At 39.7% G+C, this 25,188-nt stretch overlaps 1 protein-coding gene across 1 annotated transcript in view; it reads right to left on the bottom strand.

The window, feature by feature from the left end:
* TOP2B (DNA topoisomerase II beta) overlaps positions 1-25,188 on the bottom strand; it is an 89,431-nt gene that overhangs the window by 9,789 nt on the left and 54,454 nt on the right. The window contains exons 14-34 of the mRNA XM_089690901.1: positions 24,872-24,982; positions 24,682-24,787; positions 22,708-22,817; positions 19,226-19,318; positions 19,010-19,124; positions 17,474-17,595; positions 17,248-17,396; positions 16,507-16,738; positions 14,230-14,364; positions 12,836-13,036; positions 11,206-11,401; positions 10,215-10,306; positions 9,833-9,988; positions 7,480-7,563; positions 6,762-6,956; positions 5,991-6,132; positions 4,617-4,784; positions 3,260-3,461; positions 3,087-3,166; positions 2,852-2,980; positions 403-516 (exon numbers count right to left, since the gene is read on the bottom strand). Coding sequence (XP_089547027.1) covers positions 403-516; positions 2,852-2,980; positions 3,087-3,166; positions 3,260-3,461; positions 4,617-4,784; positions 5,991-6,132; positions 6,762-6,956; positions 7,480-7,563; positions 9,833-9,988; positions 10,215-10,306; positions 11,206-11,401; positions 12,836-13,036; positions 14,230-14,364; positions 16,507-16,738; positions 17,248-17,396; positions 17,474-17,595; positions 19,010-19,124; positions 19,226-19,318; positions 22,708-22,817; positions 24,682-24,787; positions 24,872-24,982 — 2,932 coding nt within the window. The remainder of the gene's footprint in view (positions 1-402; positions 517-2,851; positions 2,981-3,086; positions 3,167-3,259; positions 3,462-4,616; positions 4,785-5,990; positions 6,133-6,761; positions 6,957-7,479; positions 7,564-9,832; positions 9,989-10,214; positions 10,307-11,205; positions 11,402-12,835; positions 13,037-14,229; positions 14,365-16,506; positions 16,739-17,247; positions 17,397-17,473; positions 17,596-19,009; positions 19,125-19,225; positions 19,319-22,707; positions 22,818-24,681; positions 24,788-24,871; positions 24,983-25,188) is intronic.

The raw sequence follows: 25,188 nt of genomic DNA, 5'->3' as shown, positions 1-25,188 counted from the left end.
TGGGGTCTTAACAGGGGCGGACTGACAACTCATGGGGCCCCGGGCAATAGGGGATCATGGGGCCCCTGTGTCCTTGCCCAAACTCAAAAAAGCCTATGAAAAAGGTACCAGGGGCATCTCATGGGGCCCCCTACTGACCCCGGGCAGTGCCCGAGTTTCCAAATGGTCAGTCTGCCCCTGGGTCTTAACCATTGTCTACTCAAAACAGACAACAAAACAACAAGTTTTAGCTTTACTTACACTTTCATTTGTGCACATATAGCATGCTCTAGCCTGATCCTGTCATTTATTTCCTCCTAATAGATCTCCATCTTGAGTTCTCTGCCCAATACTAGAACTCTTATAGATGTCATTAAATTGTGAAGGGAACAAAGATAGCCTGAACTCAAAGAATGGCATTACCTTTCTTTGTTGATGTTTTGCTGGTTGTCTTTTCTGAAGATTTGAAGCTAAAGGATGATGAGTAGAGGGGAGAGGAAGGTTCATCGTCATCACTGTTATATTTGCTGGTATCTTCTAACAAAAAGACAACAAAAAAAATTAATGATTACTGGTGAAGTTATTTTAGTTTACACAAAAATGGTCTGTCCACCAAACCACCTGCCAAGTCTGTCAGGGACGTGACAATGTTTTGTTGCTATTATAAAAGATTTTACTCTCTCTGCTGATTTTTTTTTACATTTCTCATGTGTTACATTTTGAAAAAAGATCAGGGAGCGCACAAAGATGGGTGGATATACTGAAACTTCCAGGTGGACAGAAACAAGGTCAAGAATCATGTTTTGTGTGACGGCCAGTGTGGACTGCCCTATGTCTGTTTTTTTGTGAACGTGTAACTTGTGCCCTGTCTGTGTGAAGCTTCTTTAAATATAGAAAAAAAAAAAAAAATCATGGCAGGGAGCTCTTGCTGGTGAGTATCCAAAATATACCAAGCCTGTAGCTAATTTAGACCACCAAGATATACTTAACAAAAATGTCAGTTTGGTGAACTAGCCATATTTTAGTCTAATACAACAGTATTCAGAATGACAAATCTTTATTTTAGCATTGGGGTTTCAAAGTGTAAACCAGCCTCTCAACCAGGGTGCCTTGAGGTTTCTTCAGGGGTGCCTTGCCAAAATGCCTACAAGTTGTCCAAAACTTGTATACAAGCCAGCGGGTGAAACAAGCCTGCCTTTCAGTTACACAAAGCCACAGGTTTTCATTGTGCACCATTACCACCTTCTAGCCGCCAGCGTCCTGACAACCAATGAAATCATCAGTTGATAAGGAGGATGTCAGCTGCCTGCACAGCATCCTAGTTGGACCCTCCCCTGCCTCTCTCCATCAGTGTTGCACCGTTACGACCTTTTAACTGCCGACAACCTGACAACCAATATCATCAGTTGATAAGGAGGATGTCAGCCGCCTGCACACCATCCTAGTTTGACCCTCCCCTGCCAGCCTCTATCAGTGCTGGGGTCACATTAGCTTAGTGATGGAGAAAAACTGAGGGAGAAGAGAAACACTGGAATACTAGTCAGTACCAGTGTGCAAACATGTATTTGCTTTGGAAGAATAAATCACCTCTAATGTTGGGTGTCCTACATGTGTGGATGTTGCTGCTCTATATAAAACTATTAGAATAGTTTTTCACATTTTAGAATTGGGTGCCTCAAGACTGTCCAGAATTTTAAAGGGTATCTCAGGATTGTCCATAATTTTAAAGGGTGCCTTTTCTGAAAAAAGGTTGAGAAACACTGGTGTAAACCTCGAACTGTACACAGTAGGGTTCAGCATCTAAAAGTTCTGGCTGGAAAACACACTGAAAGGATTATCTGGACTCTATAATTATCAAACACAAAACATTTGATAGTCAGCATCCAGCTTAACATGACTTAGAAATAAAAACACCTGCACAATTCAATTTGCTAATATGAGCAAGTAGCTCTTATATACTTAATTATCTCAGGGATATGTATTGAGGTTGAGCTTTAGTCTGGTTTTTATTTTCCTTTTTCTTTCTTTAACCGCTTGCCCTCCAGAGGATATACCCCCCTTCCTGACCAGGCCATTTTTTGATGTTCAGCACTGGGCTATTTGAACTGGTAATTGCGCGGTTTTGCAATGCTGTACCCAAACGAAATTTGTCTTTTTTTTCACACAGCTTTTCCCTGTGTTAGTACAGCCAGAGCGATGTACAGGTACACCACTTTTCCTGTAGCTGCCGCCCTGCCACAGTACATTGCAGGGGGGACAGGAAGCAGTTAAACATATATATCAGTTCCCTCCTTAATATCTTTTCTCCTCTGGGTACCGAGGACACACATTTTATTTTAATTTAGATTTAAATATGTGCATGTGCTTTTCCCATGCATGATTGCTTGTGAGGTTTTCCGTAAGCATGTAGGGAAACCTGCTACCCACCCTCCACCAGCCATGATCTGTCTGCAATTCATAAAGAAGCTGGTGAAGACATCAGTGTTTAAAATAATGTAATGAAAATGGAGAAGTCGATATTTAAAAATGTTATTGGCATATTGAAGAGGGGAGGAAGAAGGAACAAAAAAGGAGGTAAAAAATGAGCAGAATAAACTTCAAGTGATTCTAAACATTTTTTTTTTCTTTAAAATAACAAACATGTCATACTTACCTGCTCTGTGCAATGGTTTGGGGGGCTGGAGGGCGGTGTTTGGGGGAAATCTATGGAACTACATGCAGAAGATTTTTTACCTTAATGCATAGAATGCATAGAAGGTAAAAAAAAAAACAAAAGAACCCTTTAGCTTTAAAACTTGGTCATGAAATTACATTTTAACACTAGGTTCCTCTTTCTGTCCAAAGTAGTATCCGACTTGACACTCATCCCTACCTTTCCTAACTGAAGGTTTGCTGGGTGTTTTATCAGTAGATTTGAAGCTGTACGTTGAGGAGAAAGGTTCATCATCGTCATCATCATCATCATCTTCATCACCATCACTATTAAACTTAGAGCTATCCTCTAACAAAGGAAAAAAAAAAAAAAAAAAAGGGAGGGGAGGTTACTATTAATAAAGCCGCAATTAAACACATTGCTAGTTAAAATGACAATAAAAAAGGCAAATTACCATTCTGCACTTTTTTAGAAAACGAAGAAGAAGAAGAAAATATGTCAGAGTGTTTTTTCTTCTGAGTTTCTGATGTTTTTCTGTAGGTGGGAGACCAGAGAGGTTGAGAATCGATACAATAGCAAATCATTCAACAATATGCTAACAGAATCTTAATGATGGAAGATACATACTCCGTGGAAGATTTGAAAGAAGAGAAATCATATTCATCCTTCTCTGGGCTGTCAGAATGCACTTCATCATCATTTCTATTATTTGGAACCGGGGATGATGGGGGCTTGAAGTCATCCAACTCATTGTTGGTAACAGGAGCTTCATCGTCGTCTTCTGCTTCTTCCTCTTCTGAGAAGTCAAAAGTGTACTTGGGTCTTTCAGCTGTGGAGAACATATACATTCAACCTAAATAGGAAAGTTGACATCTGCACAAATTACACTTAGTAGGTATATTCATGCTGACCCTTTCCATGTGCTATGTGGAGTAAGCAGAGCAATACAGCAGACAATGTCTATACTTTCTTCTACCCTTACAGTGCACCATTTATATCATCATCATACAGGATTTATAAAGCACCAACAGTTTGCGCAGCAATTTATAACATGAGGCCAAACAGTACAGCTACAATACAATTCAATACAAGGGAATCAGAGGGTCCTACTCATTAGAGCTTACAATCTAATAGAGGAGGATCAAATGATGCAAAAGGTATTAACTATGGGGGTGTGATATAAAAGTACAGTTGTTAGACGGAGGCAGGATAGGCTTTTCTGAGGTGCCTCTACTCTAATAGAAACAAGCATCTTGGATATATTTCACTTTTGTTCATTACATCTAGCGGTCTATTTCTAAAAAATTTGCAAAGCAAATGTCTTCAGCATTTGCAAAAGCATAAATAATCACTGTACTGTTTGTAATGCGCTTACCTTCTATGATCGTCGGCTTCCTCTAGTGGCCATAATGCAGTATGACCTCAAGAAAACAATGCATTATGGCCATTAGACGAAGCCGACAATCACGGCAGATATTCAGATTACGAAACAATGCAGTGATAATTCTTTGTGCCTGTGCAAACGCTGCAGACATCTACACAGTAACTTTTTATATACACAGACCCGTATACTTTGCAGTTGGCAATGGTTAGTACCGGTAAGATGGCCTACTCTGGTGTCATCCATGCGAACACTGGTAACGCCTTAGTAGAGCCCCTTTGTCCAAATGCTCACGGCGGACACCGGAGACCCTGGTGATTCAAGCCCTGCCTCTATTCTCAACCTATGCTGTACTGCTTCAGAAGAAACAGAACATCAGGGCGTTTTTCTAGACCCGAGATATGCAAGAACTGGAGAACACAAAGCAGGATCTTTAACCAAACTAGCTATAAACTGACTAATTAGAGACTGCATATTTTCACAAATAATAAACACAATGTTCTCATTGCAGGCATTTCAATTGAATGGGTAAAAGTTGGATCACTTGGATATAAATATCTAACAAACAATCAAGTGCTGAATATATTAAACCATTAAGCTCACCAGCTGCCCTTCTTAATGAGGAATCCCGGGGAATAACCACAGCTTCTGTTACATCAGCCTCTTCCAAATCACTGTCTGACTTGGACTCATCCTCTGACCAGGGGTTCCTCTTTTTTCCTTTCTTAACAGGGGTTTTTGGAGTAAGAGAGTTCTTTTTGGCTCGAGCGCCTACAAAAACAAAAAAATGTTGAACTTCGTTATAAGCAGAAAGCTGCATCATAGGGTGTAATAAACGTCATCACAGGAAAATTCTGTGGGTGTCTGTGAGGGGAATTTGTGGTGTACAAACGTCAAACACGAATGCTGCAATCACACCTGAGCAGAGCATTTTTCAGGAGTTTTTATTTGAGCTTTTTTGCAAGTATATACAGGCGTTTTTAGAAAAGCATTACAGCTGTTTTACATGTCTATTCAAGCTTCAGGCTTTGTTTTAGCCAATGGAAATCACTGGGGGAGGAGATCAGTTAATATAGGCTAAATACACCTGAGAAACGCTCAAATGAAGAGATTTCAGGTGTTCCCATTGAAGTCTATAGAGCCAAAAACACTCAATTCTGCCGGAAAATTAGCTCATGCACTTTTTGGAGCGATAGGTATTCCATTACAAGCGTCAGGATGCTTAGATGTGAACAAAGGGCTATTGAATACAATGTTTGTGCTTGCTGCTTGTTTTGCTTTGAGCTACAAACTACAAAACTCTAAGAGGTGAATGGGGACTTGCATATTACAAAAAATACAGGATAACTCGAATATTCATTAATTGCAATAAGTATACAGGGAAGAGAAGTTATGTGCCTTCCAAATGAATGCGTCAAGAAGAGCAACTGGAAAAGAAGGAATACCAAGGACAATAAGAACAGCTGCATGCTCTGTGATATACCATCAGACTCCTGTCATTACCCTTTGTTCAAACTTTGGCTGAGCTGAAAATACTTTTCAAAAAATTAAATTACATGTATAGACTATATCCCTGTCTGTTAATATAAAAAAACTGATCAGGCTTTTTTTGATCAAGTCAAGCTTTAGGTATCCCATAGAAAATAAAATTACTTTAGATATCTTTTTGCTATGGGTTACTACACATCACTGTTCTCTGCACTTCCTAATTTAATCATTTATTATGCTGGGTTAGATTTATGTTAAAATGTATATAGTAGCTTTCACTTAATCAACATGTAAACTACACTGTAAGCATTTTGTTCATTTCAAAGATTGTGTGAACGAGCTGGAAAAAGATAGTACAGCTCATTCTTCACTAGTTTACAATGTCTATCAGAGTTGGTCACTTATTGTTTCAGTAATCTGTGTTCTTTGCTTTGTGAAGATTTAACACTAGCTTCAAGCTTTTGACAATATTTGGGTAGTGTTGCATACCGGATTCTCTCTCTTTCCTCTCTCGCTTGGGCTTTACTGGCTTCACTGGAGTAGTTGTCTGAGAGTCTTCACCGCCCTCTGCTGGAGTAGAGCCAAACTCATCATCAAACTCCATTTTTATCGCTAAAGAATCCATTTCTCCCTGCAAATGAGAAAATAAAACTAGCTTATGAATTGCCAAAAAGCAATTTACAGGACAGGAGAAAATTTAGCTACTGGCTGGTGTCGACTGTTTAACTGTGATCAAGCCTGGGTTCACAAATATGCGAATTCGGATGCGATTTGAACCACAGCAATTTCGCATGACAGCTCAAAGAAAATACTTTTCTGTGGAGCCCGTTCACATACATGCGGGTCAGCCACAGTGCGATTCTGAAAAGGGTTCTGTACCATTTTCAGTGACGTGCAGGTGTGATTTCCAGCTTGATACACTAATTCGCATCAGAATCACACCTGCACTGCATGAATAACAATCGCACCGTACCACCCATCAAAATGAAAATGCATCCCGCACCACATATGTGTGAACCCAAGCTTAAAAGTGTGCATGGCTTCTAGGGGACCAAGATGTGACAGTTGATACTTCCCACAATTCTTAGCAATGTGTAATAATTTACGATTAGTCACAAGTTTAAAGATATATGGACCGATTCAGAATTTCAAAGATTAACATCTTGTCGTTCTGTCAAATCCTGATGTAAACCTACAACTAAAACTATTGACAAAAAAAAAAAAAAAAAGCATGCATGGTTAAAAAGAAAGCAGGCTCACCTTCTTCTTCTTGAGCATCTTTTTACTGACATCAGCCTTCATTGCCGTAATCTGGGGCTCGATCCTTCTGCCATACATTGAAGGCAAGGTCTCTTCGAGCTGCAGCCTCTTCATTTTTGGTTTCCCTATTTTGCCTTTTACTGCTTTGCTTGCAAAACCAGCTGCGATGTCCTCCTTTTCCTGTGCTTCCACTCTCTAAGGATATATATATATAAAGAAAATAAGAAAGCTCTATTTACAGAGGCAATAGTTTGCTATACACTACAATCTAACATTACTTTGTATGTCTTTCCATAACTATAGGCACTTTAGTCATAGGATACAAATCAAATTTTGTGTTTCACTCTACTTCTCTTTCTCTATCTACACACAGACACACATTCGTTCATACTGTAAAATCTCTAATATAAAAATTTACCACTGAAATTTTGAGTGACCTTTTATTTACATCCCCTCTAAGATCTATGACAAAATTCTCAACTGCGTAATGTAAATCGAGCACAATCTAGTTATTTTGAATGGACTAAAACTGCACAATCTGGGTATACCTACAACTGTGAAATTGTTGGATTTTATTTGCTTTCCCACCAGTCCGGGAGGGTAGCAATGAAAAAAAAAAGGACAAAAAACTCTGCTTTGCTTCACCCAATAGAAAAAAAAAAAAAAAATAGCGTTCTGTTTTAATTTTCTCACAAGGTATAGACAAATGAAAACCCACATCAAGCTCTTCGACGAAAGCTGCCAAGTCCTCCTTCCACAGGTCTGATGCAGATTTTTTCTTCAAGTCATTCAGTTCCTTTCCCTGAAACACAAGTGAAAAACATTCTGTAATCATATGAACTCACTCACAGAGCCCAGTGACCTATCTGCAGTTCTTCTTTCTCAGTATGAGAGCTGAACTAATAATCGTGTGAATTAGAATGGTATATTTAAAAGATGCTAAGGCAGTACAGCATCACAAAACCACATCAGGCATAGCTGCTGCTGAGGGAGGGCTTTCAGTTCCTGGTCCTCAAATGCCACGCCAAAGCCGGGGTCAATACATCAAGTGTCCAGCATTCATCAGCACTGCCTACAGCAGGCAGGACTGAGATATGCCACAGGGTGGGTAATTTGTAGGATGACACTCTGTAGAAGGGGAGATAATCGCAACAAGGGAAATGGGCCTTTTTTTTCCTCTTTTCTTTCATCTCTACATACAGTATCTACAGATGGCTAGAAGGCCACCCCACAGTGTTCAGGTATTCCTTGAATTCAAGTCTACAGGGATGTGGAAAACAAGAAACAAAAGAATGTAATGTTGCACTTCATTGCAAGTATATAATATATAAAAAAAAATGTGAGAAATGTCTATCAAAGCAACAGATTTGTTTATCTTAATAGCCTAAACATATCAATACTGAAGCAGAGAGGTTGTGCTGCTGCTTATGAGATACAGATACCAATCATTAGAAGTATAGGAAACTTTGAAAAAGGAATATATTTGTTTATTTTAAATAAAATAAAATGTGCAATCTTGCTATTAAAAGCAAGAACTGTACAAGCGAAATGCTGGAAACATGTTTTTAGCGGATGCAACTTTCACTCAATTCAGTGGAAATGCATGTCAATGCACGTTAATGTGTATTGATACACACTGCAACGTGCATCATGCATGCCATAGACGGGATGTTTATCGGCCGAATTGTTGGGTAATAAATGAAAAAAAATCGGTCGTTGCTGCCACCAATGCTTACGAAAAACGTCCGTTTTTCGTAGATTTTCCAGCATGACCGATAAAAAGAAACGAGAAGAACCGCGAAAATCGGCCGACGACATTGCCCCACTAATGGTGTGAATATCGGCCGATTTTTCATTTGGGCAAAAATTCGGCCGATAAATGTCCTGTCTATGGCCTGCATTACAAAGTAAGGCAATGTGCAACAATGTAGACAGATTGTTTTTTTTTAAGTTTTTCCACTTGCATCAAATTGCAAAGGGGTGAATAAGCCCGTAAATAAACAAACAGTCTACCTTTCTGACCATCAGAACAGAGGAAGTCCGATTGGCTGCACTCCGAACAATTCACTTTATTGAACCAGGATAAAACCAATACAGACAGTGGAAATAAAGTGAAGGACTGGCAGGTCCCCCACTGTATATCCATTGTCTGCATCTTGGTTTTATCCTGGTTCAATAAAGTGGATTGTTTGGAGTACAGCTGATCGGACTTTTCTTCTCATCTATGCAGCACACGAGCTGGGCTAGCACCTAGAGGAGGAGTTGTGCTTGGAGAAGGAGTCTCTCTACCTTGAGTAGCAATAAACATATCTCTCTGACCTGATTTCATGTTACACCCACATTTAGTGTGTAACAAGAAACATAGCGACATTCCCCAGTCTCTGCCCTGCAAACCACCTTCCCCACTTAGGTGAATTGTGGGATGGTTCTCCTGGGAGCACCCTGTTCATTTGAATTTAGCATGACTTGTACAGGTGAGCTGCATCCTTCATTCATAGGTCCACTCAAAGGACTTGTGAATAGGAAGACTACAAGTTACACCTGCTACTGTGGCAGAGGGACTTGTAGATTTCAATGAAACATAGGTGCTGTAATGTCACTTCCTTCAACCCCAGAACCGAAGGTCTGTAACGTTGGTAGCAGGGGCAGACTGACCATTTGGAAACTCGGGCACTGCCCAAAGACCCGGGGTCAGTAGGGGGCCCCATGAGATGCCCCTGGTACCTTTTTCATAGGATTTTTGGGTTTGGGCAAGGACACAGGGGCCCCATGATCCCTTATTGCCCGGGGGCCCCATGAGTTGTCAGTCCGCCCCTGGTTGGTAGTGACCTGGGGATGATGAATAGTTAGGAACATATGCATTGCACCTGTGATGCACCAATCGCATTTGCAATGCTTTGCAGGCTCAAATGCCAAAAAAATAATAAATGCGCATTTTTTCATTTCATGTGGGCACATTTAAAATATTTTTTCAAAAAGGTGGACTATGCCTTTAAAGTTCTGCCAAACGGTGTTACACACACACAATCAGTGTGACATACCAGATGATGGAGCGCTTGTAATAATCATACCTTTGCGTCCCTCTGTTTAATGAGCTCATCCACCTTCTCCTTGGACAGGCTCCAGAGAGACATATTGAGAATATAGTTAAAATCAGGCCCTGATGCAGAGCCGGAGTTTGTGGAACTACTGTCATTTAAATCCTGAAGATCATCCTCCTCTGTAGCCTACGAAAAAAAAAAATGACAAGAATATTAATGCATGTGTCACTCAAAGTAAAACTAACATGAAATAGGCTAAGAGGATAAGATTCTTTTGTAGTGAGCAAAATAAATACAGAGGGTCTCATCCTTTATTGGGATGGGGTTTTATTTAATCTTGTGAAGAAATTGGAACTGGGATAGACCTATAAAATAAAGCTCTTAATTTAGCATGCTTACAAAAATGTTGTACCTTTTCCTGTGCTTCCTTCCAAGCCTTAACCGGATCGGATTCAAAACCCTTCTGCACCAACATCTGAACGAGTTCTCGTTTTGATTTGTTTTCTAGATAGGAAAACATACAGGTGTTAACGGAAAATATCTGTAAGATTTGTCACACGCATTCAATGAGTACAAGGAACAAAGATGTAAGTGCAATGTGTACAATCCCAAAGCAACCAAACAGAATGTGCTTTGGGATTGCAAATATAGCAAATATAGTTTTGTTTTTTTTTTATAGTTGCTTTAAGGCCAGTTCACACTACAAAAACGCACTCTGGATGCATTCTGGATACGTTCTTGCTTACAGTTCACACCACATGCAGTTCTGGTGCAGTTTGCTATGTTCCAGTATGGTTCTGTGCAGAAAAAAATGCAGCATTTTCTACTTTTTTTTTTTTTCTGCACCCTAAAGGGCCAGTTCACACTACATGCGTTTCAGTTGCTTTTTTTCTGCGTCCAACAACGCACAAAAAGTAGGTGCCAATGACATAGTTCACATCAGTGTTTGCAGTTCCAGTTGCAGATAACGAAGAGCATGCTGCATTTTTTCTGCACAGAACTGTACTGAAACGCAATAAAACGCATCAAAAACACACTGGAATGCACATGTCCTTATTTAAACTAAAGTAAAAGAGGGGAAAAAAATGAACTGGAATGCATAAAAAACGCAATGTAACATGACAAAAACACAAAAAAATGCACCAGAACACACCAAAAACGCATCAAAACCATGCATGCAAAAACGCATACAGAATGCATCTGGACTGTGTTTCTATAGTGTGAACTGGCCCTAAATGTCTTTAGCTTACAAAATGAACAGCCTCTGAAACAATCATGTACAGATATACCCAATACGGCATTACCTACTGAAGGCTTTATAGTATCTCAAATATATTTAAAACACATTTTCATAGCATAGCGTAGAGGCGCAGAATTTAACAACAGCCAGAATAGTCGATTACCTATTGTGATTTTTCCTTGGATCTTCTCAAGAATAAACCTAGCTTGATTGTTGAGTCTGGCAGACTCAGCTCCTAGCATTCCAATTAACCAATCTTTGCGCAGACCATAGTAATGTAATCTAAGATCAAAGAATTCCTTCAGAATGTCTTGTACAGTCTCATATTTCTTCAGACAGCCCATGTGGTCAAACAGTACCTGTAGAGATAAGGATAATTGTACTTTAAGATACGAAATGGAAATAGGACTACCGGGTCTGAAAAAGTAACTATTTTGCCAGCACTAGTCTTGTATGCAACATAGAAATAGTTAGAAAGAGATCAATCTAGCAATGAAGTAAACTTGTCATACGCCTACGCAAATCAGCCTAAGCACATGATATAAAAAATAAATAAATAAAAAGCATAAATAAAAAGCATAAACATGGTGGTTACCTTCAGTATAAAACACATCTCAAAGCAATAAGTAGATTTAGGGTAAGGCTACGTTCACACTAGCGTTGTGTGCAGGCGGCAGAGAGGCGTTTTTACCGCTTCCCAAACGCATCTGCCAATTCTGCACATTACAGCACATGGTGCTGTTCTAACGTCAGCGTTTGCGTCGCGTTGCGTCGTGGCAAAACGGACGCCTCTGGTCAAGTCAGGAGGCGTTGAAGCCTTCTATTCTTGTCTATGGTGCCGCTCCACAAACGCCCGGCCAGCGTTTGCGGTGCGGTTTGCGACACGTTTGCGGAGCGGTAACACCATTCAAACTGCATTATAGGTGTTTGTGGGGTGTTTTTAATGCTCGGCAAATGCCTAGCAACCGCTGCTAAACCGCGCATGCGGCGTCTGCAGAGTGTTTAAAAACGCTCCGCAAACGCCGAACCAACGCTTGCGTTTGGCAAGCGTTGGTAAAACAGCCAAGGTCTCTTGCACACTGCAGCTTGAAAAAGCTCAGTACAGCTTTTTTTTTTGTGTTTTTTCATTACAGATCTACAAAGCAGCCCATTGTTTACAATGCGCCTGTGCACACAGGCACGTAAACAAGCGCGGTGTATTCTTGAATGTAAAATAAATAAATAAATAGAAAGATTTGTATTGCTGGTCAGTAATTTGTGCAGATGCACGCAAATATGCGCATATGACCATAAAAAAATGATTTTTCCTGAGCACATATTTTGCGCATGCACACGAATACATGCAAAAATATTGCCTGAATCTAAGTCCAGAAATGCTGATGCTCAAACTTCAGTACCATGTGCAAGAGGCCATACAGACAGCTAAAGTTGCAAAGGCAGATCTTGATTTTTTCTGTAAATGCTGGACAAGTCTCCTTTCTTCCTGACTCTGTAGTTGTCTGCTAATTATGGGGCAATATCAGACCAATAGGGAGTTTCAGAAGGTTTTGGTCTCTAGTCAACTTTTACTTTAAGCTGAGACTTACATTATGTACAGCTCATCTGACAGGGGATCTAACCCATCCCCACTTTATCCAAAAGCAAAAAAGGTTTTGGCTCTAAATACACTAAATATTTGCAAGATGAGTTTGCACAGTAATGCTTTTCAGTCATACTAAGAAACAAAACAAAAAAACTAATGGAAATCTTACTGCATTACTGGGTTTGTTACAGATTTCCTCATGAATGCTTACCATAGAATTGCATGTAAGGCTAGCCTGAAGTTTAAACACTTTGTGTAATCCAGCAGCTTCTGCCTGAGCTAGCTTTTCTTCTGTCATTTTCACAACAAATTTCACAGTTGTATCAGTGTGGTACTCCTTATAATCATTAATTAGAGCGGGATTTTTCTCTGTCCCATTAAGCATAGGCTCCAAAACTTGTTCTTTGTACACCTGAGAACAGATAACACAAAGTTACAATTTCCAATAACAATATACAAAGATATATCACTACTGTGTGTTGTTGCGGTACCCTGCTTTTGGTTCTTAGGCCCCTTTCACATGGGCATTCTGCATGTCCGTTTATGGATAAAAAAAACAGACAACCATGTATTTCTGTGGACTAGCAGATGTAAACAGATGATCATTTGTTTACATCCATTAATGTCCGCATCCGTTAACCACTTGTCCTCCAAAGGATTTACCCCCCCCCTTCCTGACCAGGCCATTTTTTGTGTTACGGCGCTGCATTACTTTAACTGACAATTGCGCAGTCATGCAATGCTTCACCCAAATGAAATTTAAGTCTATTTTTTTCCCCATGAATAGAGCTTTCTTTCGGTGGTATTTGATCAATATTGATTTGTGCTTTTATTTTTTGCTCTATATAAAAAAAAAAAAAAAAGACCAACAATTTTGAGAAAAAAAACAAAACAATATTTTAGACTTTTTGCTATTAAACATGTCCAGTAAATTAAAAAAATCGAATTTGCTCATAAAAATGTAGGTAAAAAAAAAAATGTATTCTGCTACATGTCTTTGCTAAAAAGAAAAAAAAAAATCAAAATACATGTAAGTTAATTGGTTTACGTGAAAGTATATATACACTGGGCTTTTTTTTTAAAAAAATTTTTTTTACTAGTAATGGCGGCAATCAATGACTTCTAGCAGGACTGCAGGAGGCATTCTGACACTGGGGGGAAATGACTTGGTGTCACTTACATCCCCAGTGACACAAATATAGCGATCAGTGCTAATAAAAACTAATGGCACTGGGCATGAAGGGGTTAACATGTGGGGCGATCAAGGGGTTAATCCCATTTTTTCTTCCATTCTAAAAAGAAACGGATGATGAAAAACTGACGTGAACTGATTTGTTTTTGGTTTTTTTCAGAAAGACCGTGACTGAACTGGTGAAAAAAAAAAAAAAAAACACCCGTATAGAAAGGGGCCTTAGTCTTATCTTGACACCAATTTGTAAGTAGAAGTGATTGGATTCCAGTTACCTGTTTCTATGCGACTGTTGACTGTATAATTTCATATTATAACCCCTGTGTCTCACAATTGCTGTAACTGCCTCGTTTAGTTAACTCTATATGTCAAAATTAGTATTCGGCCATTGCCCCATGCTAAGTAGTTTCACATACCTGAGTCCACGTCCTGACTGGGAGCTCGGTGATTTCAATAGTGTTTCGGTCAAGCACAAAGATCTCCCCGCTCACAGCGTACTGGTTCTGGCCTATTTCCTGAAGAGTACCTTTAAAATTCTTGTAATTTGGAAGCTGCAGAAGACACAACATATCAGTGAGAAGTCCAAAAGGCAGAAATGCACACATTTAAGTACAACCTAAAATCAGCCTACATGTCAATCCACCAAAGCATGCGTAATGTCTCATTCTATTACAATCACATTTATAGGGAATCTGTGGTCATAGAAACATGGAAGCTGCATTGCCACCTGATTTTTAAAGGTTCTGAAGCTCTGGGGCCAACATCCTCACCTTAAGCTGTACTACTAGTTACTGAGATGAAACACAGGTATGCATATCCTGACTTCTCTGGCTGCAAGCCTGATCTCGGTGCGGCTCACTACTTATTGAAGAGCACATAAAAGCTTGCTATATGCACCTATAGAAATTAAGTTCCCATGTGTAAATCCCATATTTGTATCCCTGTAGGCTGCCTTTACAATAATCTGTCATATGCAAAACATGTAGATTGCCACTGCTGACCTTGCTGACTTCCTGGTTTCAACATTTTGAGTCATCGGCACAGTAAGGATATTTTTTTTTATTATTATTATCAAAGGAAAACTGTCCCAAAATAGTGGAAAAAAAAATAATCTTAAAATGTAGCTGCGTGTTTCTTGTTACTACCATAACTTACCACCAAAGAACAACCCAAAATAAATTTTCCAGCTCTTGACGATCGCAGTGAGACCATATGTGTATGCTGTTTGTACCTGTACTACAGCCCAGAAACAATAGTGCGTATTTTGTTTACCTAAAACACACCGACACTGACTGACACTGACACCAACTAACCACTTGCCTACTGGGCACTTCTATCCCCTTCCTGCCCAGGCATCATTAAAACGAGACCCGGGTCTCTCAGTGACACCCCGATCTTTGTGCTGGGAGCGTGCGGCGTGCTCCCAGCACAAAGACAAGTATGCAAATATGCGGCTCCATGGAAAAAAAGCCCAGTTCAGGGTCCAGGATTGTGTGTCATCCTCCAGATTCTGGGAAGATGTGTTTCTTCTCTCCACTGGCTTGGTGATGTATCAATCTGGGCACTCCTACAGATCATGCTTTTTAACCCAACATTAACGATTTTAGCTGGGCTTGTGACTATTAAATGTCCACATTAATGGTGCAACATAAAAAAAAAAGGCAACAGCAAAGCATCTGAATGTGTGTATATATATATATATATATATATATATACACACACACACACACATATATATATATATATAAATTCCTAAGTAATTTTCTAGCAGAAAATGCAGATTTTCAGATGTACGAGAGAAATGTCAGAAATGGCCCGGTTCTGAAGTGGCTAAACAGTTACAACATGCATTCAAAGTCTATATGTCTTAACCTCTCAGCAAAATCTCTATAAGGAAAGGTACCTTACCAAATAAGCACAAACATACATTTGATTAAATTTACTATACCAAGAAAAACAAGGATATATGATACATTTAGTTTAGCATTTAAGATACAATCATATTTTTGAGTATATGCCCTAAAACAAATTTAGGGATATTATGTTCAAAAGAGTAAAACTGTCCTGTAAACAGATATTGGGAAATAAAAAAAAAATATATAAAAAAATTAGATTAAAGCAGCTGAAATGTAGTTAGAGGTTAATTTAGGCTTCATTCACACTTAGGCGTTTTCAAATCGCAGGCAGAATTGCAATTCGAAAACGAGCATTAATTTCAATGGCACCTGAAAATGCGGGGCTTTTTTTTTTTTTTTCCCACAATCACAACGCATTTTTTGTGCGACAAACACGCTACAATCACGTAAACAAAATAGCGGGACACACAATACCCAGAAACTGTTCCAGAACTTTTTTTGGAGCTTCGCACATCCTGTCATTTTGTTGATGCGATTGCGGCGCGTTTGTCATAAGGAAAAGCGCATCACGGTAAGGAAAAAATGCCCACAATTACAGGTGTCATGGAAATGAATGGCATCTGAACATGTGAATGCACGTTTTTACAGCACGTTTTAAAAAATCAAGGGCAGAATCACGGCAATTCCGTATGTGATTTGAAATGCCTATGTGTGAATGGAGCCTAAAAAATACATGTAAAACTAATAGTAAGCGAAATAAAAAAAAAAAAAAAAAAAGTAAACAAGATGTCCACACAAGGGTAACCACATAAATCAAAAATGCTGCGCTATGCTTACCATGGGGTAAGGATCAAGGCCATCCAGCATCCTCTTGACATTGTTCACTATTTCCCTGGTGTCATAATTGGGAAGTTTACAGGCCCATCCAGTACCAATGCCTTCGGCACCATTAATCAATACTATAGGAATAATTGGCATGTACCACTCAGGCTCCACTCGCTGGTTATCATCATACAGGAACTTGAGTAAGTTATCATCCATACTTGGAAAGAGCAATCTAGCCAGAGGGCTGCAGGAAAGAGATAATTAAGTTACGCCATGCAGTATGGGCTTTTCAAAGCAACTACAGGCAGTCCTTGGGTTACAAACAAGGTTCTGTAGGTTAGTTCTTAAGTTGAATTTGTATGTAAGTTGGAACAGGTGCATTTTTTTTAAGTGCAACTTCAGCCAAAAAAATATTTTTAAGTTTTGTATAGCATAGGGAAGGGTAACACCCCTGTCATGTTTGTTTTTCCATCTATGCCCCTGTTCAGAAGATTTCACCTCACTCTCTGTCCCTGTGACAATTGGATTTTGAACATTTTGGGTTATCGTCATGGAACAAGGATTGGTGATAAAGCTTCAGTTGATACCTTTTTCCTATGATAATTCTTACAAGAGTGAATTTCCCTTCCTAAGGGTAGGTTTCCTCTCACTTCCTGTTGCCTCCCTCTGTTTGTAAGTACGAGTCATAAGTCAGTCATATGTATGTAACTCGGGGATTGCCTGTACAGGAAATTATATTGAAATGGCACTCACCTTAACATTGTAAAGATGTAACGAGGACTGGCAGCATCCTTTCCACCATGTAGCCGTGTACCAAACTGACCAATGGGCTGCAGCAAGTTCACATTGTTACTTCCTACAAAGTTCTGTGCCAAGTTTACAATGGTCATCATCAGAGCTTGCTGAAATGCACAAAAGGCTGTGTTACAGTGTGAAAACCAAGGCTACTGGAAAATTATGAGGCTGAACTGGAACATACCTCTCCGTGATGATAGGCAGACATTTCAGCAACTGAACCAGCCAGCTGAGCAACTTTCACTTCCCGCTTATCATTTCTTTTGAAACAGGTGAACAATACTTTTCTTTGTCCTGGTTTAAATCCTGTGTAATGAGATGCAAAAATATCCCTTAAAAACACACTATAATGAATGAAATTAGCATCAATTAGTAGATATGCCCCGATACAGGTTTTTTCTTTAAAATCGGTGAGTACCAATACTTTCGGTCAAGTACTCACCGATACTGATACTTTGTGGTGCAATTTGATTCAATATAAAAATGTATGGACACAAATTGCACCACACAGAATAGCATGTGATTTGAACAAGAATGTAATTCCAGTCCAAATCATATGCGGTTTCCCCACTGCTCCTGTGTGAACCCAGGCTGTCATAGTTCACACAGGAGCAGCACAGGGAGGTTTCCCGCAGCGGAGAGTGGGCATGTGGGGATGTATACTATGGAGGCAGATGCTCCATATTCTCAATGGTAGGAGAGGAGAGAAAGGCAGGTATTTCTCTCCTCGCAGGGAGGACAGTTTGGGCTAGAAGGCTTTTGATTGGTCAGCACCGTCACATGCACATCTAGCACGTACCGTCATCAATGCAAAGAGGAGAGAAAGCCACTTCACAGGTCTGGGGATTTGAAATCCCTGCTGCTTTCTTTCCACTCTTGCAGCAATGACAGTACAGGCTAGACGGCATCTAATTGGTCAGCAACGTTCATATGACGGTGCTGACCGATCAAAAGCCCTCTAGCATGAACGGTTATCCTTGCAAGGGAAGAAAAGAAGGCCTCTCCTACCACTGAGAATATGGAGCATCTGCATCGTATATATCCCCACTCTCCGCTCAGCATGGGATCCCTGCAGGGAGGTTTCCCATACCGCTCCTGTGTGAGCTCAGGCTATGACAAGCCTAGGTTCACAATGGAGCAGTGGGAAAATCGCATGCTAATATTTGCAGTGCAATTTTCGCACCACAAAGTATCGGTTCCTGTTATCGGGAGTGGTCGTGAAAATTCTCGGCATCGGCACAGATACCGGTTTTACAGTAAAATATATACTTGAGTGTGCCTGAAAATACCTGCTACAATGTTAAAACACCACCAGCTAAGGGCAAATTGTCATTTGTACAGGAAAAGCTCCGGCATTACAGGTAGTGTAGGGAAGCTTGCTGCTACCTCTAAACCCCATATATTCCTACTGGCCCATCACTATATTGGGCTGCTTCACTGGCCAATAGGAGTGCACAGGGCAGGCAAGCTTTTGCACTATCTGAATGTGCAGGAGCTTTGCCTGTCAGAACAGCCCAGCATTTGTCCTTCCACAGCATGATTTCGGAAGCTGCTGTTTGTCAGCGTATGCACTTTATAGCATATTTTCTTTTCTTCTGACAAATACTTGTTAAGCAGGTCAAATAAGACCCTACTATCAGACCCTCAAGTCATGCCTCTGTCCCAATCAAGCAACGGCTGAAAATCGCACAGCTCATTAACCTACTAGTGTTATACTCACCATCAACAAGAGATGGAATTGACCGTTCATTATCAGAGTTTGAGAACAAGATGAGTTCCTTGTTGATGAAGTCATTGAATGTCAAGTGCTTTGTGGCTGTACCATACAAGTATTGCTGCAAGCATTGGAAAAAAAAAATGCTTAGCAACTGGAAAAATGGGCGACCTTCCCATCAGCACCCTGTTCACTGTTACTTTTTTGCGCCAATATCTTTACCTCAGGTAATCCATGTAATCGGCGTTGTCGCCTGTCTTCCATAAAGTTTGTGAGCCATTCTTTCCTGTCATCAATCTTCTTTTTGCTGAAAGCCTGGGGAGGTTGAGATTGGAGAACCAGATCAGAAAGGTACCATTAACTAAAAGCTAACCTAATAAAACCTCATCAGAAGATGTGGTGTACACTTTAGTAACTGGAAAATGAGCAGTTTTACAGCTTGAAATGTTAGAAATAGTAGAGCACGGAAAGGGACTTTCCTCTCCTGCTGAAGCCCACTTTGTGGTGCAGTGAGCATTTGCTTCTTGCACAAGTTGGCCTACGTACGTAGACATAACATAACTAAAAGCAAAACTTGGCATTGCACCCCATCCTACGAGAACATGTGCCTGTGGAAATGGGAACATCTTTTCCTCTCATGTGATGACTCATTGATGTATATGTACCATTTTCTCTTGTGGCACAGATATCGCAACGAGATTTTCATCATCTGGGATGGTTCAGAGGCACTCCTGCAGGAATGTTTATTATATATCAATTCAAACTATAAAATTTGAGTATCACTATGTCATAGCTTCTTAAATAAATAAATTCATGATTCTTGACATGGAGGTACATAGATGACCAACTGGTTGTCTGGCCAGTAGCTTATTTCACAAAGACTATGGCTGGAAAGACAGTTCATGCTGACAGCTCTGTCATCCCTTGCACCTCATCTATCTCTTATAGTCAATATTTACATCTGAGACATAATTGCTCTGATGAGGGCGATTTCAAATAGGGGCACAAGCTTTGCAGTCACATTTATTAGAATGAGACTACATTAGGAGAAGCTTGAAAAAAAGTGCACCCAACACCTCACAGCAAATCTCATCTCACCCTCCTTATAAAACCAAAAAAGATTCATGCTACTAATACCACTACACATACATTACTAGGTATACCAAACAAAATGCACAAGTGAGGAACATCAACCATAAGTCCTAGCACCTATTTAACGACAACCCGGGAGTGGGCAAATTGCTGGTCGACTCGCCCCATTATTACCTTGCGATGGGGTTCATATATATGGGACAAAGTTGTACAAAGCACCTACAGGAGTGAGCAGCAGGGGGACCAGAAAAAGGGAAAAGGTACCTACCCATGTGGGGCATGTACTTACTGTAAATAAACACTAACAGAACTCTCGTTCTACCCAATGGGGAGGTTTATTACTGTGGACATTGTTAACTATAATATCATAGGTGTGGTTTACCTCTTTTTGTGTACCTGTGGTGCTTACTATGTAGGAAAGAGCACAAGAGAGCTATGGAGACACATATATGATAATATTCAAGCCATGCAGGGGGGCAACCTTTATTCACCTGGTAGACATGTTGGCTATAAGGTCTCCAATGTCAATTGGTTGGTCTCAAAAGGATTCACCAAGGCTCACATGGGGGTGATTGGAATAAGATCTTGCTACAATATGAGCTCAGATGGATCTATCGCCTCTGAGCCACTACTCTCCTAGATCTCAAGGAGGCTGTTTCAAGCCTCTTTTGGATAGCTTTATGTCTGGTAGACCTGGGATATTAACATTGGTTCCATCTTTCCTTACTCTTGCATGTTCCTCCCCTGCTGCCCTTTCATTTTAGAATTCATTTTTTTGATTTTGCATGGTTGGCCTACACAGTGCCTTGATGCTTTTTATGTGATAGACCAACAAAAAGTGGCACATAATTGTGAAGTGGAAGGAAAATAAATGGTTTTTCAAATAGATATCTGCAAAGTGTGGCGTGTATTTGTATTCTGCCCCTTTTACTCTGATATCCCTGACTAAAATCTAGTGGCCGGGGGAGGAGAACATTAATCAGAGAAGCAGCCAAGAGGCCCATGGTAACTCTGGAGGAAATGCAGAGATTCACAGCTCAGGTGGGAGAATCTGTTCACAGCATAACTATTAGTCGTGCACCCCACAAATCTGGCCTTTAAGAAAGAGTGGCAAGAAGAAAGCCATTGTAGAAAGAAAGCCATAAGTCCTATTTACAGTTTGCAAGAAGTCATGTGGGGGACACAGCAAACATGTGGAAGTAGGTGCTCTTGTCAGATGAGACCAAATTTGAATGTTTTGGCCTAAAAGCAAAACGCTGTGTGTGGCGGAAAACTAACATTGCACATCACCCTGAACACACCACCCCCACCGTGAAACATGGTGGTGGCAGCATCATGTTGTGGGGATGCTCTTCTTCAGTAGGGTTAGGGAAGATGGCTAGAGTTGAAGGGAAGATGGATGGAGCCAAATACAGGGCAATCTTAGAAGAAAACCTGTTAAGCGTATGAAAGACTTGAGACTGGGGCAGAGATTCACCTTCCAGCAGGACAATGACCCTAAACATACATCCAGAGCTACAATGGAATGGTTTAGATCAAAGCATATTCATGTGTTAGAATTGCCCAGTAAAAGTCCAGAGCTAAATCCAATTGAGAATCTGTGGCAAGATTTGAAAATTGCTGTTCAGACGCTCTCCATCCAATCTGACAGAGCTTGAGCTATTTTGCAAAGAAGAATGGGCAAAAATTTCACTCTCTACATTTGCAAAGCTAATAGAGACATCCCCAAAAAGACTTGCAGCTGTGATTGCAGCGAAAGGGGGGGGGGGGGGGTTCTACAAAGTATTGACTCGGGGGGCTGAATACAAATGCGCACCACACTTTTCACATATTTGTAAAACATTTTGAAAATTATTTATCATTTTCCTTCCACTTCACAATTATGTGTCACTTTGTGTTGGTCTATCACTTCAAATCCAAATAAAATACATTTACGTTTTCAGTTGTAACATGACAAAATGTGGAAAATTTCAAGGGGTATGAATACTTTTTCAAGGCACTGTATTTGTCTCTATAAACCTCAATGTAGTCTGAAGACATTGACTAGTTCTTTCGTACTGGGTCATGCTTTTGATGTACCTGTGTAAAGTTTATTGTAATTTTCTTCGTTGTTGCTTGTGTATAATTTTTGTTTATTTAGCTATATAATTAAGATCCATCTTTTTGTGGACGTTTTGACAGCAATCGACACACGTAGGCCCACTGCAGTAGTTGCTTTCACTATGGGGGGGTCCTAGTTTTCGCCAGCAAAGTGACAGCAATCACTCAAGGGAGACCTTACCCCTGCTTCCCTCCCTCCTCATAGTGTTTGGGCTCCATTTGGGGAGTGGGTGGTAGCACACCTTACTTCTGTATTGGCCTATTTTGGTCATATGGGGGACACACCACTTTATTACAAGGTACTTAAAGCAAGACTGGATAAGGCCTTTTTGCCTGCGGTTTTCACCTGGGTAGTCTGACTGAGGGAATAACAGTTAAGCCTGGCAGTCCTCTCAGTGTGAAAGTATGTTTTATCCATGGGACAATCCATTTATGGATTGTTGGAACCTATACTTACACATATAAATGAAATCTGAAGCCCAGTAGTACAAACAGGCTGGCACTGTACTTACCAAAGTAATAGCTGCATCGTCTTCTGGACCAGCATAGCGAAACATAATACGGTGGCGGTCCATGTCTGCAAAATATTCCTTGGCTTCCTTTGCAGTGCTGGTACCCAAACCTGAGTAACCATCAAAAAAAGTTACAGTCACAATTTCCACACTCAAAAAAACTAAAAAAAAAAAATCCATATTTGCCTTCATTGTTTATAGTACACATCAGGAAGAAAATTAAAAAAACATTAGGCATAGTGCAACTATAGCCAAAATAAAAAATTACATATGATAAAGTGATATAATCTATACCAAGCATTAACACAGCAGTCTTCGTTTTTCTAAGCCCATCTGTAACAGTTTACCTGGTGATCCAATAAGTTATCCCCTTTTAACAAAACAAGCTGTCCAGCAATGGTGGCAAGACAAACCATTTAACATTCATAGGGGTGCTAACAATGGTCAGCTTTTATTCATTTATGTAAAACCTTTGATCCAGTAGGTAAAAAACTACTATTATAAATCAACTATTGAACTAAGCCGTAACTGTAAATCATAATCTTTGGCAAATAACAAATCTATACTGGATGAGGGCGCGTTTCCCACCAGATGGTGTATCTGGCCAATTGATGAATCTAAATTATATAACCTTTATTCAAATATATATATATATATATATATATATATATATATATATATATATATATATATATATATATATATATAAAAATGTATGCTTCGCTTTAATTAATGCCTATTGGAGTGGAATGTACTGCGCACAACATTATGACTAGATACCGTTGCAATTATTTACCTTATATCCAAATGGTTAATAACACCAGACCAAATCAAATACCATACCATTTTAGATGAAGTGACGGCATAAAAAGAGACAGTGTAGTTTGATCATAAGCCTAGCAGCTTGAATATATCTCTATTAAGGAAATGGAGTTACCCCATGGACAAAACTAATTAGATAGTACTATCTATCTTGCTACAGATATGTAATATGGGTACACTCATCCACAGGCTTAAATGTCAGCCTCTCATGGATAACCACCATACATCACCATATCCAGACAAAATGCCTCACTGTCTTGAAAAATGCAAATGATGCACTGTAAAACGCAGTCGAGACGTCTCCAAAAAAGGGGGGGGGGGAGGGGGGTAGAGTGAATACCATGTGCATTCAAAAAGTGCTCCCAAAGAAAGACCCAAAGAAAAAAAAAAAAAAAAAAAAACTCTACATGTTTTGAGCTTCAGGAGTATAAAGAATTAAAATGGGTCACAAAGTGGCTGGAAGTTGTGCTTTGCTGCACATAGTGGCAAAATGGCCAGGGGTTGACTCCATGGAGTAACACCATTTCCTAATATATATTCAAGTTGATAGGCTTATGATCAAATTACAGTGTCTTTTTATGCAGTCACTTCATCTAAAACGGTATGGTATTTGATTTGGTGTTATTAACCATTGGATGTAAGGTAAATAATTGCAATGGTATCCAGTCATATTGTTGTGTGCAGTACATTCCACTCCAATAGGCATTAATTACAGCTGAGCATACATTTTTGATATATTTGAATAAAGGTTATATATTTTAGATCCATAAATTGGCCAGATGGTGTAGGGAAATGCACCCTCGCCCAGTTTAGATTTTCTTTTTAAAAACAACTATTGCCGTAACTGCTTAATAATTGTCAGAGTTCAGCTTTAAATTGTTATTTCATCCAAATCTACTAATCAAACACTACCCTCTCCAGGGATTCACAATGCTGCTGCGGAAGGGTGGCTACACTGCTCCTCTATAGGAGTGAATATAGCCACCTAAGAAGGTGCGTTATTGGCCAGGTGAAAATAAAGGAATAAAGGCTTGGGAAAAAAAGAAAACTAATGCAGTCTCCACATACGATTGGTAAGCTACAATATATTACAATTTTGTTTTAGGTTTAGTTACACTTTGAGAGACAAAAAGAAGGAATGCATGCACACACCTTTGTAGTACTTTATCTTCCATAATTTATGGTTTTCCATTTGTTTTCTCCATTCTTCAAACTCAGGAATACTGTAGAATGACAGCTCCTGCTTATTTTTTGTTGCCTTTTAAAACAAAGATTTTGCCCTGTTAAATGCATTCACCCTTAAATCACACACTCAAAATTACCTACATGACTCACTAGATACCTTAACAATTGGTGTAATGAATTCCTCAAGAAAGCTGTGCTTCAGCAGGGATGGCCAATTGTGATGGAAAAAGTTAATGAGTAATCCTTTAATATGGGAACCATCTTGATCCTGTATACAGAGTAACAATTAGTAATCAGTGCCATCAGTGTACTGAAGGAATAGATCAGATCAGCAACTCTGGATTCACACCCCCACCCCCCAAAAAAAAATAAAAATAAATTCCGGTTAGCCACATTCCATGTGTATTGCCCATTTATATCAAAGGGATTAAGCGTAAGCGCAAGTCAAGGCACAATAACACGTTATAATGCACA

Source organism: Staurois parvus, unplaced genomic scaffold (assembly GCF_062004578.1).
Source record: "Staurois parvus isolate SC_StPar_1 unplaced genomic scaffold, SC_StPar_1.0 ptg000021l, whole genome shotgun sequence".
NCBI classification, from domain to species: Eukaryota; Metazoa; Chordata; class Amphibia; order Anura; family Ranidae; genus Staurois; species Staurois parvus.
Note: the sequence above shows the minus strand (reverse complement) of the source record. Positions and strands in the feature narration are given on the sequence as shown.